Genomic DNA, 27,560 nt, shown 5'->3' on the forward strand with positions numbered 1-27,560 from the left:
GTGGCTTCAGAGAGCATCACGAGCAGCTGCTTGTGCTCAAATTGAGACCAGTGACAGCTTGTAAGTTGTGTTTCTGCAGTGTTTTTGTTGATGCAATTTGTTGATTCATGGGCTAGCTTTTAATCACTTAATCAAATTTAAGGTGCAAAATAATAAATATTAAGTTTTCTTTTCTATAGAAGAACAAAAACATGCAGATGCAAGAACATGCAGATTTCTTTTTTAGTTGCATTTTTGAACTATGGAAAAATCAAACAGTTAATACCAAACACATTTTACATTAAATGGTGAGAAAGATCCAAAAATGTACATCCAATAAATAAAATTCACTTTGCTGAAAACATAGAAAAAACTAAACCTAGCAAATAAATTGATTTGCTTCATTATTTACAATTGTCGTTATGAAACCCTTACATAAATTAAAAGCTTGCATGATGTAACATTTTTGTAAACTAGAACTGACTGAACATAAGACACAATGAGAGACATATGGGTGCTGCTAATGCAGTGATGACTGATCAGCTGTGTGTGTAAGCTCCATCTGTGAAAACTAACACTTTCATTTACACTTTCACTTCTGTTTGCAGAAATGTGGCTTTTGTAAAGGACATCCATGCAAACATACTCCCGTTCCATCTGGTTTCGATTCAAGGCAGATTTAGCTGCAACACATTCATCATGATACTGATGCGAGATTGCTGCTTAGTGAGACGTGAACTGTTTATTTCAGAGGTCAGCAGAAAGTGCTGCATTGTCAGGTTGCAAAGGAAAACGCTGCAACATTTTTACTGCAGGACTCGGAGAAGTGTGACAAGCTTACAGCAAGAGGGGCAGACGAGCACATAGCAACATTACCAGAGGTACATTACGCATACTACATTTAGAAGTCATTTCGGTTTCCAGATCATGATATGCAATAGAAAAAAAGCATAAAGACATTCATTAAATGAATCATATGCAGTTATAAAATGATGGAACGCACACGACCACAAGAGGAGCTCAGAAATCAGCTGCTGTACTTAACCCACGTCACACAAAATGAGAAAAGATAGAAAGTGTTGCAAAATTAAGACACCGTTAGTTACAAGTTCATTTCATGACTGCCTACAAACCCGTCAAAGCCATTAGTCTGCATTATCACGTCAGAATGAAGGGCCTAACAAGATTCACACAAATTTACACAAAACCAATCCGTGCTCGATTGGAAAGCGCCGTCAAACCTGTTGATGCCATTAACCGCTCCTTCCATACGTACTGGTCTTTGGCAGAGCTACATTTACTTTTGCTCGCAGCAGAAGTAATCACATAAATGTGGACAACAAAACAAAGAACAAAACGGATACACCACTCTTTACGACTTAATAGCGCTATCAGTCCTTCAGCAAGCTTTTTAGCCCCAACAAGCAAATGTACTTGAACCCAAATTTTGTACCAGAATCAACTTCTCAACCCCTTTAATTTGAACCACGACTGGTTGGCTTTCTGTGTCAGCCTTCACTGTTTGGGGCTGTTGAGGCTGGATCTCTGAGCAGCATGGCACGGGTCCAAGGACTCCTTGGTGGAACCTCCGTAGACGTCTACATCATGATCGGTCCAGGGGGCGATGTTTCCCAGCACTGAGGAGCTGCAGTCAGCAAGGGCGGCCACCTCTGCAGGCTTCAGCACCCGATCCCACAGGTTGAATTGGGATATCTCACCGACGAGAGCCTGGGAGGCATCGAAACGCCCACCCAGTGTATCCTTGAAAAGTACACACAGTAGTTAGTCATCCCATAGTGTGTGTTTTCATTATGATAATTGAAATAATCATGCCAAGTGCTTTAAACTAGTTTAAAAATGATAAATATCATGTGATTATAAACTTATTTTAAATGCTTATGAGGGATTGTTGGTCCCTAAAGTCGTACTCTGTTCATATGTTGATCTATTTTAAAAGTGTTCCCTACATTTTAGTTATTATTATGGCATTTTTAGCCAAAATCAAACAACCTGTCGATTTCTAGGACATAGTTGCTGCAGAGCAAGAGGAGTTTATTAAAAATTCACCTTTGTGACTGTTGGCGCAGAGTAAGCCAACCCCCATTTCCCATCATCCATCTATTGGTGGTGCTTACAGTCCCTCACACCACCAAGCTAGCATTAGAGGTGCAACGTGAGTGGCGAACAATATTCAAGCTATCCAGCCGTACAGTTTTATAGACACATGCCAGCTCAGACGAGGAAAACAGCCGAGCTCCTTCAAACTGTTTTTTTTTTTTTGTCTTCTCCTGATTTACAATGACTTAAATAAAGAAAGAGTCAGAAATGCAACTTTAGGCTTAATTTTCTTTATATTATGTCCTCTATCATCAGAAAAAATGACACAAGAACTTGTTAAAAACACCAAAAACGTGATCTGGTGGGGTTTTCAAAATGTGATCTCACCAGTTCAGAGAAAGGAAGGAAAAAAAATAGGATGGAAATTGGAGTCCACTCATTAATGGCTGCTTCAAAAAACTCGATGAAGGTTAGTTTAGTCAAACAGTGACTGTCCTGAAAAATACAACTAAACAAATGGATTAGTTCTATATTCAAGTCTATGGGTGTTTGTGTCTGCTGTATGTACTGTACATATATAAGGTCATACGTTATAAATTGAAAAGTTACATTATCAAAGTCATAAATTCACAAAAAGATGTGTTTCATCATAAAAGATGTAGCGGGCATTGTAAGCATTGGTTTCACAAATAGTTAAATACTAAGTATTTTAGTAGGTCAAAATAGTTTATCATAAGAATAAGGACATTAAAAAAGATTTTGCAGCCTCTTCAGAAAAAAAATTCATGATCCACAAGGAGTGGATTTTGGGCCGATGTGTCATTTACCCCATTGGCAGTATAGTTGCAGAGCCCCAAATGCATTATGGGATATAGATGTCTATGGTAAACTAAAACCTCACGGCATCACCATAAATGATTGTAAGTTGATGGATTTAGTCGGCACGTAATGTAGACCGAGGTTTACAACTTTATTTTCAAAAAGCATGGCGTTTTTTCCTTGTAAAATTACAACTTTTTTCTTTTTTCACCCGCTCTGCACCTTGGTTCACACCTGCACTACGTCAGCTCAAAGCTAAAGGCAGACAACTGGAAAGACTTCAAAATAAAACTGGACTCATAATTCATAAGGACATGTACAAAAACCACATTATCCTCTATAAAGATTCTATAGCGTCCGCTAAAACTTCCTATTACTCTGGCCTGATTCACTCTAACCGACATAGCTCTAGGACCCTCTACTCACTTCTATCTAATATAACAAAACCCCCTGATTCTCTCCCTAATCATCTCTCCTCACCTGACTTTTGTAACGCTTTAATGTCCTTCTTTGTTTCTAAGATCTCTACAATTCATCAACAGCTCACAAGCCAAGCTGCAGTCTCTGGAGTGGACATCTTCACTCCTCCCTCGGTTCTAACAACCTTTTCAAGATTTTCACTTCCATCTGTACAAACCATTTCTGACCTTATTACAAACTCTAAACCTTCCACCTGCCAACTGGATCCCATTCCTACATCTCTCGTTAAATCCTGTCTCCTTTCTCTTCTCCCATCAATTACCAACATTATTCACTCCTCTCTCATGTCTGGTATTGTTCCACATTCTCTAAAAGTCGCCTCTATTACTCCAGTTTTGAAAAAACCTGGTCTTGACCCAAATAACTTTAATAATCTTCGCCCAATCTCTAATTTACCTTTCATTTCCAAAATCCTTGAAAAAACTGTTGCTCTTCAGCTCCGTGCTCATCTTTCCAGTAACAACATCTACGAACACTTTCAATCTGGTTTCCGCCCACTCCATAGTACAGAAACAGCTCTTTTAAAAATCACAAACGACCTCCTCTTAGCTTCGGACTCCGGTTCACTGTCCATTCTAATTCTCCTTGATTTAACTGCTGCTTTTGACACCATTTCCCACAATATTCTTATTCACAGACTTCAAACTATTGGTATTTCTCACACCCCTCTGTCCTGGTTTTCTTCATACTTATCAGACCGTAGTCAATTTATCCATATTAAACCTCATATGTCAAACACCTTCACACTCTCTGCTGGTATTCCCCAGGGCTCAGTCCTAGGTCCCCTTCTCTTCATCATTTACATCCTCCCTCTTGGTTCTCTCTTCCATAAACACAACATTAATTTCCATTGCTATGCGGACGACACCCAGCTCTACATTTCTACGAAACCCTCCTCATCACTTCCTCCTTCCTCCCTTACCCTCTGTCTGCAAGAAATCCATTCCTGGTTCTCTTCAAATTTTCTGCAACTCAACAGTTCCAAAACTGAAGTCCTCCTTGTAGGCACTCCATCCACTATTTCCAAATCCAATAGCTTCTCCATCTCTGTCAATGACTTCTCTGTTCTTCCCTCCCCCCAGGTAAAGAGTCTGGGTGTCATCCTCGACAGCTCACTTTCGTTCCAATCTCATATTAATAACATCACCCGTTCTGCTTACTTTCATCTTCGCAATATATCTCGTCTCCGCCCTTCTCTCACACCTCATACAACTGCTGTACTTGTTCATAGTCTTGTCACTTCTAGGATCGATTATTGTAATTCCCTCCTGTTTGGTTTGCCCAATAAAACACTCAAAAAATTGCAGCTTCTTCAAAATTCTGCAGCCCGCATTATCACCAGGACCACGTTATCCCACCACATCACACCAGTTCTCCAAAACTTACACTGGCTTCCCATAAAACAAAGGGTTAGTTTCAAGATTCTCCTCATCACCTTCAAAGCACTCCATAACCTGGCTCCACCCTACATTTCTGACCTTCTTCACATTTCCATTCCCTCCCGATCTCTCCGTTCCACTTCCTCTCTCCAACTCCATGTCCCACCTGCCCGTCTTGCCACCATGGGGGGCAGAGCTTTCAGTCGCTCTGCCCCTCAGCTGTGGAATTCTCTTCCTCCAGATTTACGGAACACCGACACACTGCCACTATTCAAATCCAAACTCAAGACCCATCTCTTCAAACAATCATACAGTTAATCCATTCAGTTATCGCAACCTCATTTGTCTGTTTGTCTGTTTTTCTATCCTATAATTTTTTATGTATCTATCTTAAATGTTTTTATTTATTATTTTTTACTATGTCTTTATGTTTACTCATGTTTTACTTTGATAATTTCTTATTGACGTTTTATTCTGTTTTTCTTATTTTAACCTTGTACAGCGACCTTGGGTGACCTGAAAGGCGCTTGAAATAAAATTTATTATTATTATTATTATTATTCATGTTTTACAAGTTTGATCTTATAAAATTATGACTTCTTTCTTATACTTTTATGAATTTTTTCTCATATAATAATTTACTCTTTTTTCCTTTCATGGTGGCCCTAATACTCAATTGAAGATGACAGATGAAATAGTTTTTTAGAAAGTTTACTTTTTTATAGTTGCCCAACTGAACCTGTTTAGATGTGTTGTATTTGAATGTCGACTCTGTGCTCTGTGCTCTAAAAACCTCTGACCTGAAGATGGCTGTGCATCAGGAATTGGGTTTACTATTAAGTCCTCTTTCCTGGTTAAATAATCATGAAAATGGAGTGAAAGCTTAAGCCATGGACAAAAATACCGGGTTGCGAGGATTCCGCCAAAATAAGATTAATGTTTGTTTCGAGCATCCTCATAAAGGGGAGGGATGTCCTGGGATTGTGTAAAATCTAGTAAGCATATTCGCACAACAACTATTCATCAGTCATCCACAACAGAGATTAACAGAGCTCTAAAAATCTGTCCATTAGATGAAGTCCTGTTGCATCAGTGAGTCATCTTGCTGTGATAAAGTCTCCTCTCTCTGCTGTATCCTTTATGCATGGACAATGAGCTCTGGGACATAACTTTGACATAAGGGAGGAGTGATAACATCAGATTTCATAATGGTTATGCAATGGATCTGACTCACTGATGAAGAAGAGAAGCAGATGAGAATGATGAACCCAATTATTTTGCACTTGTGTGAAGAGCTAATGATTGTTTTTCAAAACACCTCACCTTATGATGGGTTCTCTCATATGTTTAGCACTCCTACAACCTGTCTCGTTTGTTTGTTAATCAAGTGGGTTTTCAGCAACCGTCCAGTCATCTGCACCTCAGTGAATCAGCTTCCATTCATTTATATGCTTTTTTACAAAGATTTAAACCATGATATCATTCCAATCATTCTCATATTTTTAGTCATCACTCTTTTCATCCACCCATCCTTCTCACCTGTTCTTGTCCCAGTATAAGGACTCCTCCTGGTTTGATTGGGTGCCAGGCAGCAAGCCCCTCCCCTCTCCCCTTCATCTTGCCCCCCTGGTAGGCCTTCCATACTCCATCCCTCAGGGTCCAACTGATACATATATGCTGCCACTCATCCTGTGGCAAGGACAGAGGAAGCTGCGCCACCTGAAGGTTTGAGGACACAATATTTCTGATAACGTCCATTACAGCCAGTCAGTCAAAAGACTGTAATAACAGATGTGTGTATAGATGGATGAGTTCATTTTCCCCCAGAAGATCTCTAGCCTATCTCGAGCTTTTTCTCTTTGCTTTAGATGAAAGTCTTTTGTGTTCTGTGTTTGCACATTTGGATTTTTTCTCATAAAGAGTTCCCTCCTGCACTGCAAAAAGAGGCCCCTTAGAAAAAGTCCAATATTCTTACCCCATTGGCAGGTTTTCTTTAAATAAGCACCAAAGAATATCTGCCAATGGGGTAAGAAAAAGGATCTTGCCAAGAATTCTTAAATTAAGAAAAAATTCTAGTAACTAAGATGTGTTTTCTTAGACTAATATTATTTTGCTTTGGAAAAACTTTATTGATAAGATTATTTTTCTTGCAAGACAGAAAATAACAAAAAATTTTCTTAAAACAAGGATCTTTTTACTTTCTTATGGCCAAATTTTTGAGGTGTCTCTGCTTATTTTTTCTCTCTCCAGAAAATATTCTCATCTGACAAAATAAAACAATAAAAATATTTCCACTGAACTTCATGTATCCTGACCAGCTACTGAGGTCTTCTGGTCAGCACTACCATATTTCCCCGAGTATAAGTCACAGTTATTTTGTATAGTTTGGCCAGAGGTGAGGCTTCTTCTAAGGAGCGACTTACTTGTGATTTTTTAAAAACAAAGGCTTATATTTGTTATTTTCCCACTAAAAATCGGTCGCCTGTTAGCAGTTGTTTACCACCAACAACCACTAGAGGACACTGTAAATGCCTGTAGCAGTATTTGCTACTGACATTTTTGCATAAGAAGAAGCGCTGTCCAAAGAGGAGAATCCCGAAGGGAGCGTCAAGTTTATGAACACATGAACATCAAATTTGGCGCATATCAAAACAGAGGCAGCAGCTGAAAAATCGATGCATGAATTGCATTCGTTGTGATTGGCATTACACCGGAGCTTGGCGGAGTAGTTCAGAAGCATCGCACGAACGAAAAATAATATACTTTGCTAAAAGTGTTGAAATAATCCACTTTTTTTAACAAAGCAGGTCCAATCAGACATTTCTCCCATTTTTAGGGTTAAAACTGAGAAAAAGTTCTGACCTTATCGTTGATGAGCAGCTCCACTGGATTGTGGACCCCCTGCAGCAACACCAGCTCATTGGGCTGACCTGGCACAGAGTAGGAGAATGGCGTCCCAATGCCTCCTTCTTTAGCCTTGAGCCACAAACAGGCAGTGAAGGCATACATCTCAGTGATCTCTTTCCTGACCATCCCGTACATGTAATTGGTCCGCATAGGGAAGGAGAGGACAAAGCCTTCAGGAAACGGTGGCTCCGTAAGTGCTGGGAGACAAATGTCAAGGAGATAAATACAGACATTAATTAGAAAAGTTTACGACAACAAATATAAATTGATTTTATGAAGTTATCAATCTACAAACTCTTCCTGTGGATAACTTCAACCAGCTTTTAAATTGGAGAAAATTCTCCAAAAGGATGGAGGAATCACTGCTAAAGCTCAGTGTTTTGTAGGTTTTTACATCTGAATCTCACTGTCTGTTTAAGCAGTTATAATGAATGGAAGTTAAAATTATTGAAAGATATTCCAAAGTAACATCTGCTTAGTTGAAACAAGCAGAATTATTTATGACTCCCCTTTTTCTACTAAAAAAAGAAAAATATGACTCTTTCACAGGAACACGGGAGAGAAAGGAAAATGTTGCTTCATTTATGCATGTCATGTTTTACTTGTCTTTTCTTTTTGACAGTCTTAAGGACTCAAGCATCAAGTTATTCTTACAGTTTACTGTGGTGACGACCCAGTTCCATTGCAGAGCTAGTTAAATTTTCATTTCAGCCTTGCTTCACAACGCTGATGTGAATAGCTTGATGATAAAGCTGTCTACCTCTCACTGTGCATTAGTTTACCCTCCCTAGCTGCCCCCCATAGACTCACTGTGTTCCAGCTCAGTGACACGGTCAGTAACGCTGCCAATGCCCTGGTTGATTTTCTCATGTTGGCCCTGTGTCTCCTTCCTCATGGCCTGTCGCTCCTTCTCCAGCATCTTTATCTTCCTCTCCAGCTCCCCCTCCAGGTCCTCCACCCGCCAGGTGCCCTTTCGCCCAGAGGAACCTTTAGAGGAAGGCTTGGGGCCAGAGGTTGCAGGCGAACCGGGACGGCGGCCCCCTGGGGATGACGCCGTCGACGGAACTGGAGCCTTTCCAGAATTACCGGTCGGGCTACTGCTACCGCCGCCGCTGGTACTGCTGCTGCCACCACCGCCTGCACCCACAAATGTGTCTGTAATGTTCAAGGCAGCGGGCCCTATCTCTGCCTGCAAAGAAAACAGGAAAATAACTCAGTGGATGCACAATTGGAACAAACAGATGCACACATGAAACACTAAGAAAAAAGAAAACTTTTATAGATTTAAATAAAAACAAAGGAATGGCTAAATTGATTTTAGCTGTTTTGGTGATGTTAATATTCCAAAAAAGACTTCCAATATTGTTCATTCTCTTTATAATTTATCCTATTTATTTTCTGTCACTTAATTTATGTCATAAGCCACAAACTCTCACCTCTTTTAAAAGTATATATTTTTGTTTTTCTAAAAAAGGACTTATTCAAAGTTAAACTGTTTATGCTTTTAGCACAGATGAGTATGCATATCCATTTAAATATGAATAAAGGAATACATTTATGCACAAAAACACTGTATATAACACCGGGGCTCAGTTTAAAGACCCATTCAAATAAAAATAGTGTTTTTGGTCTTTTTAACACGTACTTGTGGCATTTTTCTGATAATGGAGGACATTTATTAAGAAAATTAACCATTTTTGTTGCACATAATGTTAGTTTGGGGGTGGCTAGCGGGAGAAAGTATACAAAGATGGAAATTAGGATAAATCTGTGCTGGGGCTTTTCTGTTAGCAGACACTTTATAAATTTGACTCCAGTTTACAAAATCAACATAAAAGTGAGATTTTTCGGATCTATCTGCTTTGAAAGTGAATAACTAGGTAGGATTCGAGTGTGCGCTAACTTGCTTTCTCAAATTTTAATCAATAAAAACAACATTTCAGCTCTTTCATCCTTGAAGGACGTGTCCATGACCAAAAATAAACAAAAAACACTGAATTTTCTGTGCTGGTGGAGGTAAAATGTTTTTTTCTCTCTCTAAATGTACGATTCTAAAAGTGATGTTCAGGTGGGTTTAGTATACAGAGTGGAAAGAATTTGGTGTTGGTAAAGCAAAATAAACAGATGTATAGAGGTTTGTGTGGATGAGACAAGTGTGGGGGCGGAAAGATCAAGACAGCTGCTGAGGCAGGACTGCATCTGGACACCCCGGTTATAAATTCACACAGACAACCTCCGTGACTGAGGCAGGAGAGAGCTCACAGTGGTGCAGCAAAGATTGTGTGTACACGCCTACCTATGTCTCACTCCTAACAGACACACACACATATACACACACACACAGACTCACAATTCGACCTCTTCCGCTCTCTCTCCACCACACTTTTCCTGTCCAGCGAGCTTCATGTTTTATTTATGCCTCTGTATCCTGCAGTTGGATGGTGAGCTGTAGATCATAGGGGGTGGAGGTGGGAGATATAATGAGGGGTGAAGACCCGGGGGGGGGGGGGGGGGGGACCAGACCAAACAGTAAAGTTTGTGTAAGAGACAAAAAGGGTGTCTGGGTCAAAAGTTCCTTTTTTTAAAGTAAGGATGAGGTGGAAAAATAAATAAATAAGAAGGGACGGTGCACAAGAACGAAAATTGATTCTGCACGGCCTGTCTCCTTTATGTGTGAACTCGGACACAAAACTATTTGTTAAAAATCTTACATTTATTAGTTTTTATAGTTGTGTAACACAGGGTTTTATACTAATTCACAGATTGTGTTGACTAAATATCTGTTAGCTAACTAACTTCAAGAATTTTTATTTTCAAGCTTTGAGCATAAAATGGTCAGATTTCCTAATGATTAGATTTTCTCTATTTTCCCACATAACTCAGGCAGGTTTTTCTGTTCTCATATATTTCAGGGATTTTAATTCTTAAGTGCAGAAATAGCCGCATTTTCTTTCTTTATTACATTTTTTGTCTCTTTTTGAAATATTTTAAGCAGGTTTTTCCATTCTCACAAACAGGTCTAGAAGGTGTTTTTCCACTCTGAAAAAACTTCTAGAACTGAAAGATCTCAATTCTAGGAGCTGCTTTGAGCATAAAATAGTAAAAGGTTCCTAAGTCTCACCTGTCCTTTTTCGGTTTTTGCCTACCTCTAGTTTCTCGATGCGGTCCTTCAGGTCCATGATGGCCCTGGCCAGCTCCTCCACCGCGCGCGCCGTCTGCAGCTGCGCCGCCGCCCCACTCACATCATCCCCGGCCATGACGCGTCGGTTCCCGCTCCACACCCCGACGCCCTGCGCAGGTGTTACCCGGTCGTCCTCCAAGCCTCGCTCGCACTCGCTCAGCTTCCCCGTCAGCTCCCTGATGGTTCTCTGGTCCATCAGGATCTGGTCGTTCTGCTGCAGCACCATTTGCCGGAGCTCCTCCGCAGTGGTCCGGAGGTCTTCGTCCCCGGTTGTGTACATGGGCTCGTCCGCCTGCTGCCTCAGGGTTTTGCTCCGGCATTCTCCCACGGGCAGCGGGGTGCAGATGAGTCGGCTGAAGCTGAACTGCTTCGCGGAGCCTCCATCGGTTCCTTCTCCGAGATTGAGCTCGTTCAGCGTGGGAACCTCCAGCCCGATGCCGCCCAGTCCGTTCTCCACCTCGTAGGAGCCCGCGCCGTGGAGCGCGCCGAGGGGTCCGGCCTGAGCCACCGATCCGGGCTCCAGCGGCTGCAGCAGCGCCTCCGACTCCGAGGTCAGCGTGGCATTATCGCCGGAGGGCGCGCCACGTTTCCGGGGATAAACACTGGCGACGATGCAGATGGCCGCACCGAGGAAGGCCAGGGAGCCCGCCCCGACCAGGACCACCACCAAGAACTTCATTCTGACTAAAACGGCAGAGGATGGAAGAGCGAGGAGTCACTAAGCCGCAACATCACGGACGGCAGCGAGGATGGATAAGCAGAGACACGCGAGAGCAAATCACGACCTACTGAGTCACGCTACATGTCAGGAAAGCTGCAGGAAAGCAAGACACTTACAGCAGATTCACCGCTGGTGCGTAATGGCGCAGCTGTCGTCTTCTTGAACACCAGTTGAGCACTGCGGTGATGTTAGTTTTAGGTTGGAAATTCGACAGACATTCAGCTCGGATCTCCAGTGAGGCCTCTTAGGGACCGTCAACAAATTAACAAGTGCATGAGATGGAGAAGATTTTTATGGAAGCGATTGTGTAGCATAATTACAAATAAAAATCAAAACCAGAAATGTTTTTTCATTTTCAAAATGAAACTGCATTTGTTGACTCAAAATTAAAATGAAAAAGCATTCCTTCAAAATGATTTTTCAGTTTCTTCTTCAACACCGCTTTTTCTGTCACTTAATTAAAAGGATAAAGAAAATGGTATTTGACATTTCATTTTCAAAAAGTTCTCTGGTAAATGTGTAGCAAATTTCATTTAAAAAAGTCTAATTTGACAATTAAAATGGATTAACAGAAATGATTTTTAATTTTCAAAATGTAACTGCATTTGTTGACTCAAATTTAAAATAAAAATTCAATACTTCAAAATGCTTTTTTATTTTCTACTTAAAAACCGCTTATTCTGTTTTATAATTAAAACGAAAATGCAAAGAGGGGATTGCATTTTCATCCAGCTATTGAAATACTGGCCAACTTTCAAATGCAAAGCTCTGGAATTTTGACATAGAAATTCATATATAATATTTATCATCTTTGATTGCAAAATAAAGTGCTGTGTCTCATGTTTGGTTGGCAGTGACACAATTTGGCATAGGTTTCATCTGTTTGGATCACTTGGTTTGGGAGCTATTGAAAGAAAATGAACAGATTTAATGTGCGAACCTGTGCAATTTTGATATAACAATTCATATAAAATATTTAACATCTTTGATTACGAAACAAAGTGGTGTGTCTGATGTTGGGATGTCAGTACCACAATTCGGCATACTTTTCATATCTTTGGGTCAGGTGTTTTGCGAGTTATTGAAAATAAGAACAGATTTCAAATGCGAACAGCTGGAATTTTAATACAAAAATTCATGTAAGATTTTTATCATCTATAATTGCTAAACATATTAGTGTGTCTGATGTAGGTATGTCAGAACAACAATTTGGCATTCATGATTTTGGGTCACATGGTTTGGAAGCTTTTGAAAAAACTTAACAGAATTAATTTGCGAATAGCTGGAGTTATTATATAAAAAATCACATACATTTTTTTTATAAAATATGTGTACGGTGTATGTTGGAGTCATAATTTTTTATATATTTAAAATCACAAGGTCACATGGTTTGGAAGATATTAAAAAAGCAGAATCTTTACTTCAAACCATTTTTCTTATAAAATATTGAGCATCTATGATTGTAAAACTTTTCCTATTAAAATATTGCAAAATAAATCTGATTATTTAGACACAACATGAGGAAATATTTTGCAGTAATTTATTTATTTTTGCAAAGCATTTAGTCTTGGGTTTGATCTAAAATCTTCTCCATCTCATGCACTTGTTAACTTGTTGACAGTCCCTAAGAGACCTCACTGGAGATCCGAGCTGAATGTCTTGTGAGCGCAGGACTGATGGCCCCGCGCTGTCAGCTTATGTAACAAGGGTAGACTAACGGTTTTATCTATATTCTTATTTGTTTTGAATTTCACCCAATCCTGATCATTATTATATATATTTTAAGAAATTTTCATATTGTTCATAATCAGGATGTGTATATATTTTCGACACGAGTGCAAAAATCTGTCACTTTAAGAGAATTTTCTACTTTTTGTGCACCACTGCTGAGACGACTGACAGGAGTTAATACTTTTGTTCTCTGCTTTCATTTTGAATTCATTTTGTTGGTTACTGGTGAAAATGCAACAGAAATTGTGTTAATGTGAAATTGTTTCTGTCTATGGTGAATATGCATTGGTTTCAGTCAACTGCTATTTTTGCAGATGTGTTGGAAGTTTGTAGTAGACACGTGTGGAAAGTTTCTCGTTTTTCTGCTCAACAGGATACTGAGACCCCATGTGTATAACCAGGGAACTGCATGTCACCAAGTTGTCTTAGTTTTGTTTGATAAGTACAGATCCCTCTGTGGTGATCAATAAAAGGGCAGCAACCAGCAGATGCTCGGGTCCAGTCTCTCCTCATTTGTCCAGCAACACTAAAAGAACACAACGCAGATTGATTGGGTCAACAGACGCGCATTACGAACTGGATTGCAGCCAGACCGATACGCGCCCGTTACACTTAGAGATGCTGCCTCGATCTCCGTGTTGCTAAGCTGCTCTCCTCCGTGCGTAACCATGGGGACCGCTGTTAGGGGAGGAGCGAGACGGCCTGAAGCAGCTGCACAGTGACGGATGGTTGATGGCTCTCACTCCGTGTTTGAGCTAAATAGGATAAAGATAAAAAAAAAAATTTTAGGGTTTCCTTTTTTTAATTAAAAATCATACATATATCGTTTGGAGACACTTTCAGTTCTTATTCCTTTACGGGCACAATTCACAGGGTCGTGCACGTGTAGGTCACAAACTGACAAGTCCAGCCAAGTCACGTGCTTCGGCATGTCCACACAGGCCCATGCCGGCTGTGCATTCACAGATGTGGCAGAAGCTTGACATCTGATGAGAAAATGGGCCATGTTGATAAACGATGCTGGAGAAATAATATGCAGACTGATAGGAGTGTAACGATTAATAGACTAAATCCATGAATTGATTCCTATTCCAACCAAATCAATCTGTGAGACAAGTCATTGATGAAATCGATCTATACAATTATAAAATTGCTTTAAAATAAAATACATTGATTATATCGCTATTGGAAAATACCATTTTGATTGAGACATAGTAAGCTTATTTTACTATAATGTAAAAATGACCAAGTGACATCACAGCGGACAACACACTTGTGATGGCAGAAAAATGTGTGGAAATACTTTGAATTTTAGAAAGACGTGACCATACAGTGTGATAGAATGTTCCAATATAATGTTCCCTTTGGATTATTTTGCAAAAGTGGGCTGAACTTTATTAAACTAAAACATGAATTGATTTGCCATTAATTCTTGTTGACTTGTTTGTTTGTACAGACGTTTAAAATATTTAAGAATTTTAAGAAGTTTTAAGACATACAAAGAATCTCGAAAACTTCACCTGCAGTGTTCAGTAGGTTTTTATCTCTGAGTCGAACTGGTGGAAGTTTTAGCTAAAGATGTCCTGGATCGATTTTAGGTCAGTGAATGGATCGTTCAAAATCAACCAATATCAACTATGAATTAGATCGGCAACCAGAAATTATGATATGAAATTGTTCTTAACATGAATCGTTAAGACTGAGCAAAAAAAACAAAAAAAAAACTAAAAGGTTTGCAGAAGAAAGACAGTCTGACAAAAGGCAGTTTCTTTGTGGTTTTGCCTCATAAACACAGCATAACTAATAATCTTTGCTCTATTGGAAGGTTTTTCAAAGGAAAAAAAAAACAGGATCTCTGATTCAGCATTAAGACAATTATGGTGCTATAAAGGTGCTTCTGCATAGGAGTAAGGTAATCAAACAACCCAGTCTCATCCTGAAACAGTTTTACAAAAATGGGCTTTAAATTGTGGGATGGGTATGTTTTCATTTTCTTATTCATTTCCTCATTACGATTTATTTTACATATTTCTAGAGGGCAGATTTTTCATTTTTAAATAATTTTTCTGGAAAACGACTCGTTTAATTTCGAATGCAAACAGTTAGAAGTCCCATGATATCATACATATTTATTTTTGATCCTCACATAAATCTACATGAAGCTAAACATTGACATAAAAATAAAACAAGCTTCCAATGACCGCAAAATGGATGTCTATATTCCAGTCAGAAAGTTGAAACAGTTTAACAAACCACACAATGGTACAGGAAATCTTCTAGGAGTATCAATGGGATCCAAATGTTTAATTAAAGCTCTGCTTAACTCTGGTCCTTCAGAGCAACTGCTTCTGTTTAAGCAGTTGTTGACCTACTCACTGCTGTTTACCCCAGATGGGTGATCAGGAAAATGAATTCATTTTATTCACTTAAATATTCAACATTGAATAGGGCAGAGGTGAAACACCAAACATCTGATGAGTCATTTACCACTCAGAGACACGCTAAGCACTCTGGGGTGAAGCTTTCTGCCACATTAATTCAGACTTGGTAATATTTGATCCCACAAAGTCTCCATTAGAATCTGAGCTATACTTTGCCACTGTTTGTACATTAAAGCAGCTCGACAGCACCTCTCTGAGGGAGTTTGAAGTACTGCGCTACGGTTCAAATACCAGTTTGGAAGGATGTTTTTTTTATCCGTAATTTAAAGTGATAATCATTTATCCATTGATGACAATTCAATTTGCAATTTGATCATGCATTTTGTATTTTAGAATTCAATATAAAAAAATACAATACAACCTTACATTAAAAAAATACAGTTTTAAATAAAAGCTAAAGCAATTACATTTTAAATTGTTGTGGGTTTTAGGGGAAATGTCCAATAAAAATGCATTTTGCAATTTACAATTCAATGTAAAAAGGTGGAGCAAGGTAAAAAAAAAAGGAAGCATAAAGAAACCTAATCGATTCCCTTTATCCAGGGTAACCATTTGGCATATGAAATATTAACAATATTAAATGCAAATGACCTATTTAATATTTCTTTTCAATTTTAATAATTTTCCTTTCATCGCATAGAATAGAATTTAATATTTAAAGAACAGAAATAAAATAAAAACTGTCTTTAATAAAAAAAAACTTTTGTCAACATTAAATCTGGATTTATATGAAATGATAAATATTCAGTATTTGAACGCTCACGGTAAACATCTACATTTAAGTCATGCGAACAGGAACACAAATAGTTATCATAGAAGTAAAAACCACTGTGGTTTTGATCACATAAACAAGCCGGCAAGTCTCCTCATCTGACCCTAAAGACTCTGAAGAAGAAAGAGGCCAGAGTTTATCGCCTCAAGTTTACACAGCTTATAATGTATTTTAGCCAATCGCAATCAAGAAATTTTACAAGTTCTATTACTGATGTTATGACATATCCTGGAGGCCACTTGACATTTCAGTACAGACCACATTTCTCTTTGTTTCAGGAAAAGGTCCTTCTCATCTTTGTAAACAGGATAAAAGTAATAACTAAAACTGAAGAACCTTTTTTTTTAAAGTGCTTTTAATAAAAGCCTTGTACGAGAATCACAGAAAACAGTAACAGGTAACATGACACTGAATACATCATTTATACAGTAAGGGTTTGCCAAACATGCTTCAGAAGTTCAAATACATTACAATGTCCTAATCCTCCACATCTTCATCATCACCATCAATTCACCAGAAATAATTCATAGTAGCAGAAAACCAAACAAAACGCAAGTTTCTTCTGATCAAACCCAATTACAAAAAACCCTTAAAACATTGCATTACATTAAAAATGCATTACATTGAAATCATTATGCATATTTTAAAATGTATTACAGTACAAACAAGAAAAAAGGAACTTTAAAAACAAGAAGGCATTATTATCTGAGCATATTTATCTGTACAATACAAGGATCCTTCCTTTTATTCAATGAGTGCCTAACCAATCTAGCACTTACAAACTACAACACACACATATTGTATGCAAAATAACTTCAAAGGGCAGAAAGGTGAAAAATCAAGAGCCCTATTTGGTTGAAATACAAGACACTAACTTGGGGTGTGCTACCTCAGAAAAAACAAAAAGCCTTACAGAAGCCTGATATCTAACAGGTCTAACGGTTAGTGGCTCTACCTAAAAATGTTACTGACATGACACGTCTGAAAAAGAACCAATTCCAAACAAAGACACATCCATTCTGGAGAGGAAAATGATCCCTCGGTTCAAGGGTTTTCTGGGAAATTTAGGAAGACTTGGAACCAAGTTCCAGAAAACAGAAGCTGCGACAATTTTGGCAAAGATAAAATGTACAGATAGAAGTATTATTTTTTATGGGATCGGAAAAGAAAATAGGAAGGCTTACAGAAGCTATGAGTCCTGGAAGAGGAAGGTCCTGAAGAGCAGACAGGATCAGAAAAAGATATGATGAAATACATGTAGGAAAAAGAAAAGAAAAAGCTCCACTTTGATCTTAGTTGATGTGCCTCAAAGAGGTTCACGGTCAAGGACACAAAAGCAGCACAATCAATTTTCATACCTTCTGAGATCAAGCATCTTTTTTTTAAACAAGGCTACCTGGCAGCACACATCTGTAATGATTCCACTAAAATTAGCACTTGGAACTATTGACTGTATACGAGTACTGGACTGGGTGACCCCTCCCCCCCTGTGTTCCAAACAGGAAGTACCCGCTTGTTACAAGAAGCCAAAATCCCATAGATTTGTATAGAGAAACAGACAGCTATTACTCATCCTATTTGTCAAAATAACCATTCTTAACATGTTCTTGCTAATACAATTTTTTATGACGTTTTTTTCTGTAGAGCAAGTTATTCAGTTAAAAACTGGCCAATCAAATCCCTCAATAAAAGTATGTGTTCTCATGTTGAACATTCCAAAATTTCGACAGATTCTACCGAGGCCACTATCAAGTGGTAGGGGTGTGGCCAACAGTCAATGATCCAACAAGCTCACTCTTGATTGCAGGGGTGGTTGCCATAGAAATGATGACTCAGACTGATTTGGACCAATCACTGCTTACTAGTATTGTCTGGTTCCACCATGGCATTTGTATAGGAAAAAAATGGCGACCGAATTAACTTAATTTCATTGAAGTAAGTCATTTTGTGTGGGTCACTTCACAGTTAGTCAGTCCAGTTCTCAAATACAGTCCATGCTAGAAAGATATAACTGAAGAGCACAATATCGACTCCAAAAGGAAAAGAAGCCATACGTATTTTTGTCCCGTTGGAATAAAAGCAGGAAGTTAGTAGAAAGACTCGATCTGTCTGATCAAAAAGTCAGAAGAAAACAATGTTAAAACAATGGTTTAAGAAACAGGACGTCATTGAAAACCATTTAGTTGTGAGGAAATCTTACAACTCAGACAAACACAACCTTCCAATGATCAAATGACATATTGCACTGTCACTATCAAGTGACAAAACAACATAATTAAAAAAAATAAAATAAAACACCCTTCAAGTCCACTCATGCTACTTCAGTGCGGCATAAAGGAGAGCAGCCTCGGGTTTTGGTAGTTTGCTGATCTATAGCATTCACATGTGACAGCAAGGACCATGGAGAAAGAAGTGCTGCTTGATCATTGATGAAGGGTTATAAGGCAATCTTTAAACAGGAGTCTGCAGCACTACATTAAGTACATTTACTCACATGTAAAACATTCAAGACAACGGTCAATGTTCCTACAAGACGCTCTGTGGAAGTATAGTCCCCTCCTTCCACATCAGTCAGCAACAATTATGTGTGAAGAGAGGAAAAAAAAAAAAACAAGGTATGTAAAATGATCCAAGGAAACAAGATCTGCCAGACTACCTAAAAGTCTCCACTACAATGTAAGAGTATGAATGTGTGGTTTCTGCTTCTCTTAATGGACAGGTGAGGGTGCAATGCCTCTGGCAAAGCTGTGACTTATAAGTAAAACAGCAGCAGTGCAGATACACACAAAGAACCCAACAAAAATGGACACAAACCAAAGCTAAAAGAGGTGTTACAGTTTGAACCCTTGTAAAGGAACTTATTTTAAAAGGAACTAAACTATTCATTATTCATTTCACTATACGAAGCCACGACTGTCCCTCGTTTCTCCTTAGAACGCGGCTGCAAATCAGCAAGTTAGCTTATTTCAATATTACCCACCATTCCATGTGTTGCTGCTCATCTGCTGTTGTTGCTACAGTTTTTAAGGCCTGTAGAGTAGCAACTTTTAATACAATATTTTCAAACTAAATCCTTCCGCCCAACCTGCCAGTTCATTTGTAAACACATTTGTCCAAATAGGAGAGCACAGTTGAGCCTTTGCTCTGTCCACACCGCGCTTTTAGCAAAGGATGTTCACACTGGACTGTCGCTACACAATAGTAGCACATGTACCTACAGTTGGAAGAGGCTTTGTGCGAAATGTTGAAACGATACAAATCTCATGAGTCTTGCCCCAGGATTTCTCTTTCACAGCTCTAATCTGATATGTGAGAGACCTGGTGTCGTAGAATTATGACCGCTTAAAAACCACAATTATGCCTTTCTCCTTCAGGATCGGTTGGCACTTCCGTGTATTGAAAAACACGGAAAAATATCCATACGTCGCTACCAAATCTGACTCCCTGACTGGTCAAAGATCAACTAGTTTAACTTCCTAAGCCCAAAACACACACATACGCATTTAAATAGATTTTTTTATTGGAGGTAGTCACTTAAACGCGCATTGCCAAAGCCGTTGTGAACGTTAGTTTCTTCTGTGATTGACATGGATTACCAATTTCTTTTTAACGTGGGAGTTCGTGACACAGCACAAGAGATCCGTCCTGGAGGTAACGCAAAAGCCCTACACGTAGTTACAAGTTACAAAGAGAGACGCCACAAGACACCAAATGTACTCATATGAGGGGTGGGGGGTGGGTAGACGCAGCTCACAGCTTCGGAAGTTCATCTGGTTACTGGCAGATTGATGGTTTGATCTCCAGCACCAATATAGATGTGTCTGAATAAATCCCTCCGGGTATGAGCTTACACATGTCTGTATGAGAAACACACAATGAAAAGCCCTTCACCGCAACTAGAAAAAGTTAAAAGGTTATACAAGCAAGTGAAGATATTTACCATCCAACAATAGAAAAAAGAGAAAACTCAGTAAGCCGTACGGGTTAGAAGTACACCATCAGTCAAAAAAGTGGCATGTTTTATTAGCCAAACTAGAAGATAAGGCAATGAATTTTGCAGCCGATTTGGAAAAGCGAACCACATCACTGGCCAGTCAAACATAACGGTTTTGGCCCAACTTCAATCCGTGGCTCCTGGTGAGCATAATGGAGTTCAAGGCAGTGGGGATAAAGGACCGAGAGCAACGACCTAAAAACTATTTCTAGTATGTTCTTTCGCAGCTTTTGAGGTTGTGCATGCACATAAATACATATTCACTGTAAGTATATGCTTGTGCGTTTACAAGAATAAGGAAGGCCTTAACAAATAAAGAACAACAATGAAGCCAGGTTTTGAGGCAGTCGATCGCGTTTCGTTGAACTTACTGTGTTGATACCGAAGAATTTACCGGATTAGAAGCAAAAACACGTTTCCTTTAGTGCGATCAAGCTAAACCTTTAAGGTCATGATGTCAATAAAATAACAGAGCGATTTTTTTGATGAAAGTTTCGGCCCACGCAGCGGAGATCACTGATGGGAGAAGTCGAAGGCATCAAACTATCACTTCTATCAAAGTATGCTAAGAGTCAATGCCATGCAAGCGGATAAATTATGGCAATTTCGATGGCAGCAAGGGTATAATTTAAAATTTCTCTTAAAAAAATATGCTTTCCTATTACATAGCTGGGCGGTGCTGTTTGACATGACATTAACCGCTTCACGAGCATGGACGAAGCCCTGCAGATATGTCAGCATGGAGCTAATGTGGCATGTTTTCCTTTGAATTGAATGGCAATCTACTTCATCTTATCTCTTATGGCTTAGTGGCGCTGGGCTCCTCTGAACTGGTCACATGAGGGGGAGAGGAGGCATTTTGGGGGCTCGCAGAGGGCGAAGCAGGCCCAGACGCAGGGGTGGGGAACTCTTTGATGGTGACCGTGACAAGGTTGGTGGTCACATCTGTGACCACTACATCTTTGCAGCTGGGCGCCATCTCGGGGTGCCAGTCTGTGTCCCCTTCAGTAGGCACTCTTGGGGGGTCGGTGAGGGGGGATGTTTGATCCCCTGCAGGGATGGAGGGAGCTGCACTGGGTGGCGGTTGTTTAGCTCTACGCTGGCAGGGATCTTTTTTACCTCCTTCTTCTGGGACTGAACGGTCCTCAGCACCCTGTTCTTCATCTAGGGATGAAGATGGAGATGAAGGGAGGAAGGTCGCTGCTGACGCTGCAGGGTTTGGATCTGAAGAAGAGGCAGGAGCGGGCTGAGTTCCTTCTGCAGGAGTGCTGCTGTCCTTGCTTGGGGGGACGTCTTCAGTGGCAGGCTGGGATTGTGCAGCTGTGACACCGGTGGGGGATTTTTCCCCCGAGCCACTGGAGCTGGAGGGAGAAGGAGGTGACTGGTAACGAGAGGAGGCGTTCTTGCTAACCCTCGTCCCTGTGCTGGAGCATGATCCAGGGTGTGGGGGAAAAGGCACAGGGCCTCCACACTGCAGCCCAAACGGCTTGCCGTACATGGGGAACCCTAACATCTTCAGAGGAGGCTGGAAGGGTCTGTAAGGGGCCTCTCCCTTTTTCCCGATGATGCGGTTACGAGAAGGAATGTTTTGGCGTCCCGCTGCCGTGTTCTTGCTTCCTGAGGCGGAGCCACCCCTACCTGGCTTGTCAATGACCTTCAAGTTGAGGATTATTCGGCCTCTCTTGACCTCTCGCGGTTTGACTCTACGGTTCAGGATGCGGACGGTCTCCGAAAACGGGGAGACGTGCATGCGCGAGGGGAATCCCCCTGCGCTAGAGTAGGTGGACGCCATGGGGTCTGAGCGAGGAAGGGGGCGCCTGGACATCCGGTGGCAGCGATGAATGTCTTTCTTTAGTTTGTGGGTGGCGGCCAGAGAGTTAAGCTTAGGAGAAGGCGCCGCAGCTGAGGAAGAGGAGGAAGAGGACAGCAAATGGGGAGACGACGCAGAGGACGGAGGCGTTCGGCTGGAGGTGGGGTGTGGTGTGGTCTGACGGCTGCTTGAGCTGCTGGATTCGCCTTTTTGAGGACGAGCCTGAAAATAAAAAAGTTCATTAAAACTTTAAGACATTTTTAAAACCTCGAGCAAAAACTGTTGTGTTCGTCCACGTTGTTGCTTCATTTATGTCAAGTTATTCAAACTGCTACATAAAATACAGAATAAAAATAAAAAGGTCACAAAATAAAGCATTAAATTGTGTTTCTGCCATAATCTGTCATAAGCTCTGAAGAGCAGCACTGGTTAGAAAATCATAAGTCGACCTCCATATCTAGCAGCACCGAGGGCTCTGCAGACCGACATGCTGTGAGAGGTAATGGCTGCATGAAAAAGAAAGTAGGGCAGCAGAAATGCTTTCAGCAGCCCGCAGTCTACTATGTAGGATTTTCTAAAGACATGTCAGAGTAGCAAAAAAAACAATAGAAAATAACCACATGAACTTCATTCAGGTTAAATTGTTCCTTTGTTAACCCCCCTCCCCCAGTAAGAAGATTCACACACAAAAAATCACTTTAAGAAGCTGCAGCATGAAGACAGAAACCATTTCTGTCCAGCTACATTTCTGTAAACAAATGTATGACTTTATTTAAAAGTATGTAATGTATGACTTTATTTTCTTTGGTGACTGGGCACAAACTATTATTTTAAATCATCTTTAATGGAGAAAAACAAAGCTGAGCCTTAGTAGTCTCTGCACTTATCGATACGTTGGCCAATCCCGCGTTTACAACCACGCAGACCCACTATTAGTTGAGTTTTCATTCATTATTTGATGAGAAGGTTTCAAAAAATCTATGAACTTCACAATGTTTGGGTTATAACAAACATAACTAGAGTTATGACACATTTGTCACCCCTTGGAATAAATGTTTGAGTTTTAAAATAGTTTGGGAGTTTACCCTGTTCTTATTTTCATTTTGTGTGATCTTGTCTTCCCTTTAAATTTTTGGATTTACACATTTTTATCATGTCTTTGAACTCTTGATCCTTGTTATAAAATTAGCTTGAACTCAATTTTTGCCTTAAAAAAGACAACATTTGATATTTGGAATTTTGTTTTTGTACAGTCCCAGGTTTATTTTGGAATTATTATGCAAATAATGAAAAGAATCTGTAAAAAAAAAAATCTGGGGTTGTACTAAAAACGTGGTATTATCCCAACAAAAACAGTTTAAAGATTAATTATTAGTGCAAATTGGAAATTTGTAAAAACACTCAAAATGACTCCGAACCACTGAGGGTTGACATTTACGGTATTTAAAAAAAATTAAAGAATCAAGATTGTACCTTCATGACAGCCGTTTTGGGTTTAGGTCCACGTTTCTTTGGACCGTGTATTTCCCTTTCCCGCTCCCTAAAGTAGAGCAGAAGAATTAGAACAGAGCAGAAAATGGAAAAGGAAATATAAGAGTCATTCAGATAGAGATGAAAGAGAAACAAGTTGGCAGAGTGTGAAAGTAGAGCAGATGAGCCCAGAAAACATCTGAGCAGAGCTGGTTCTCTGTGCGTTCATGTCTTTTTTTCCATTTGATGTCATTTTAGCATCGCTGAAAATCTGTGATTAGAGGCTGGAAAGGTACAGAAAAAGAAGTTCAGCTCAGACAAACTTCACAGAAACCCAAATGGAGGAGAAAAAAGCTTATAAAGATGTATAAAAGGGCCAACAAGATGAGCACAATTTTAGAGTATTGAATAAATAGGTAATAGAGATTAATGGTGACAGAGGTACATTTGATCCCTCTTATGCTCAACAAAGCCCACTTGCTAGAAAATGTACTTTCCCTCCTAATCAGAGAGGTGGAACACAAGCAGGTAAAGACAGAGCATTTGATGATCTGGAGAAGTCTATAAATACAAAATATGATTGTCAAATGACTGATCTTCCTGCTTTGTAACACTTAATTTAAGCTAATCATCTCATTCATTAAGTGTCGACATGGTCGGTTTTGAATAAGCAGCATCAGCGGATGCAGGAGCACACCGCGGTGATTAGAGCGAAGATACAGCGGTGGGCAGCAGAGTTGTTGCTGTGGAAACTAGAAGAGAAAAAAAAAACACATAACACATGACATTGCTCCTCCTGTTAATAAAAGTGTTGGGCTTCTAGTTGACAAGTAAACAAATCTGTAATTCCTCCATAATTAGCTCACTCTTCTAAATGTTTATGGACTTTTATTTTCATAAAACTTTGGTAATAAAATCAATATTTTCTTATTTTTGTAGGATTATAAAACACAGTTTATTGGAATTATCTCAACTACCTCAAACTATTAGCTATTGTGGAAAAACAGTGTAGAACAGGTAACAGAGTTAACAAAAGATGTTAAGATAATATGACAAAATAGGGTTTTTGGGAAAAAATGTTTAGTGATAGTATTCTTTGACAGAATTAGGAAACTTAGGACTAATCCTATTTGCAAGGGTTTATTTTAAGGTATAAGCTTAGTAAGACTTAGTAACCCTTAAGTTCAGAAGTTTTATCTTAACTTTGATTACAGCTCATTAGAAAGTATGAACATATAAGTGAACATGAGAAGAAAACAAACATTTGTAGTGGTTTAGAAGCAAAATATCAGTCTGAGCCTTAACACGTAAAAGTATAGTATTGCCTTTACTGGATTATAATTAACTAAACTGTAATGTTGGTATGAACATGTGCCAAGTTTGTACAAATGCAAGATTTTCTATTTTAGGACAGTTTTTGTAAACTCACTTCTGCTCAAAGCCCAAAATTAGCCGGTCATCCAGGATGTTTTCCTCTGGCTCCCAAGTGCTGTGCCTGGACAGGAAGAAAACAATACATTTTTAATATAGACACTAGTAATGCCCAGGAAAATAGGCATTTAAAAATAAATAAATAAAGATACTAAAAAGTCATTTAAAATGACTTTTATTTATTTATTTATTTCCAAAATGCAAATAAAAAAGGTGAAGATCAAAGGGAAAATTTCTCATAACCAGAATTTAAACAATCACAGGAATACCAAAATAAATAAATACATGAAATAAGGACAATAATAATCATTTCTAGCAAGATTATAATTTTTTAATGTTTTCACAGGAATATTACTTACTTCATGGCCCATCCTTTCCATTTGACCAGATATTCAAGTTTTCCCTTAAAATAAAGCAGGACAAATGGTTAAAATGCAGTCAAATACACAGATATGACTGAAAAAAATGTCTCATTAAATTAGGAAACACAGCTGCAACTTAATATTTATCATGTACTTAAAGGACGTGAAAATGTGCTTGTGAATTGAACAATAGGATTTATTAGGCTACTTATTTTTCTCTAATTTTACAGTAAAGTTTTAAATAGATTATTTTTTATAAAAGTTCAAGAAGGTCTGATGAGGCTGCCAGACAATAATAGACACTAGACTAGTCCATTAAAAAAAAAACTTCTGTACCTACAGGTCTTCATTATTTTTTACGTTTATTGAATCGTGTTTTCATAGGTATTTTGATTTAAACAAATTTTTTTTTGGTGTAACAAAACTCCCATGGCAACATTACCCTGCAGATGAAACTAAAAACTTGAGAGTTGTATATGGGCGCTATAAAACTCATTTTTTATATTTAGCTTAGCTGCTGCGAGCTGGGGTAAAAATAAACTTATGTTCCTCCGTGTCTAGCAGTGCTTAAATTTGTGGATTGGCCTGTTTTTTAAGCTAGCCCCCTTCTTTGTGTCGGTGTTTTGATTGTCTCGCACATTTCTCACCGCACGAGCAAACATCTATTCCGAAGCTTTGCTAGCTAGCTGTTAGTTAGCGCTAGCTAACAAAGTATAGGCATTCGCCAGTCATAAGGCCCCTATAGAATTACATAGGCGCAGGAGGACAGCCCCTCAGCTTATAGACTGAAGAGAGCCGTGCCGATAGGTGCTGGCCGTGGCCAACATCTGCAGACGGCCACAGCACGCGGGACTGAGGCGGCTCACCTTACGAACGCGGCGTTTCAGTATCGCTTCCGCGGCAAAAATGCGATCTCCCGCCGCCGAGAGCTCCATGTTTCATACCCGAACTAAGCTGCCCGTCTTCAAGCCTCTCCGTACGGTCTTTAGGCTTTGTCGTATGCGAGGCGCGATCACAACCAAACTGCACGAGAGCAAGCAGACATACACACACCACCACGCAAGACAAATCGCAGCGGTGCGGCGAGGCTGCGAATTGTCACGTGGACGGGGTCAGCCCCTTTGGTTGCCGTGGAAACGACGGAGACATTCATGAAGATGCACCCCAGACTGTTGACATAATTATTTTTTTATTATCTTATTTAGTAAGATACAACTTTATATGCAAAAGAAATAAATGCACCACAGATTGCAGACATATTATAATATTTTGTAAGATAATACAGAATAATGGGTAACGCTTTCTTTTACAGTACAGTACTTACAGTGTACTTAAGTGGTATTTACATGGTACTTTTTATGGAATTTACTGGGTACTTACAGTGTGTTTACATGGTACATTCTATGGGACTTTGCTGGGTACTTACATGGTACTTTTTTGTGTCTACTCTGTTTCCCACATGGTACTTACCATGTATTTATATAGTGCTATTTGGTTCATACCTATGTGTTACATACTGTGTATTTATAATATTCTTACTGGGTATTTACATGTTGCGCAAAGGTGTCTTTTATGGTACTTACCACATGTAAGAACAAGGTAAGTACAAATTAAGTACTTTGACTTTTAGGTCTGCACTCGCTGCATGTTTCATGGTATTTACTATGAATTTACCACAGAAACTACCCCTTAAGTACACTAAAACTGTACTGTAAAAGAAAATCAGCCCTATTTCCACTCAACTACATGGTACTTTCATTACTAAATACTGGGTATGTTCACTTGAATATTACTTGGTACTTACCCCTTAAGTACAATGAAACTGTACTGTAAAAGAAAGTCAGCCCTATTTCCACTCAACTACATGGTACTTTCATTACTAAATACTGGGTATGTTCACTTGCATATTACTTGGTACTTACTCCTTAAGTACAATGAAACTGTACTGTAAAAGAAAGTCAGCCCTATTTCCACTCTATTACATGGTACTTTCAGTAGTAAATGCTGGGTATCTTCACGTATTAC

General features: G+C 39.3%; 1 protein-coding gene across 1 annotated transcript; it reads right to left on the reverse strand.

The window, feature by feature from the left end:
* Positions 1 to 702: 702 nt before the first annotated feature.
* On the reverse strand, positions 703 to 26,637 carry cbx6a (chromobox homolog 6a). Its single transcript, XM_004066107.5, has 10 exons — positions 26,402 to 26,637; positions 25,533 to 25,576; positions 25,172 to 25,237; positions 23,746 to 23,812; positions 21,265 to 22,494; positions 10,769 to 11,515; positions 8,433 to 8,811; positions 7,578 to 7,819; positions 6,255 to 6,434; positions 703 to 1,740 (listed from the first exon to the last, which is right to left on the reverse strand). Exons 1-10 carry the CDS (start codon positions 26,468 to 26,470, stop codon positions 1,495 to 1,497), a joined length of 3,270 nt encoding a protein of 1,089 aa, XP_004066155.3. The 5' UTR covers positions 26,471 to 26,637; the 3' UTR covers positions 703 to 1,494.
* Between the last annotated feature and the right edge of the window lie 923 nt (positions 26,638 to 27,560).

Source organism: Oryzias latipes, chromosome 1 (genome assembly GCF_053564925.1).
Source record: "Oryzias latipes strain Hd-rR chromosome 1, Olatipes_Hd-rR_3.1".
Lineage (NCBI taxonomy): Eukaryota > Metazoa > Chordata > Actinopteri > Beloniformes > Adrianichthyidae > Oryzias > Oryzias latipes.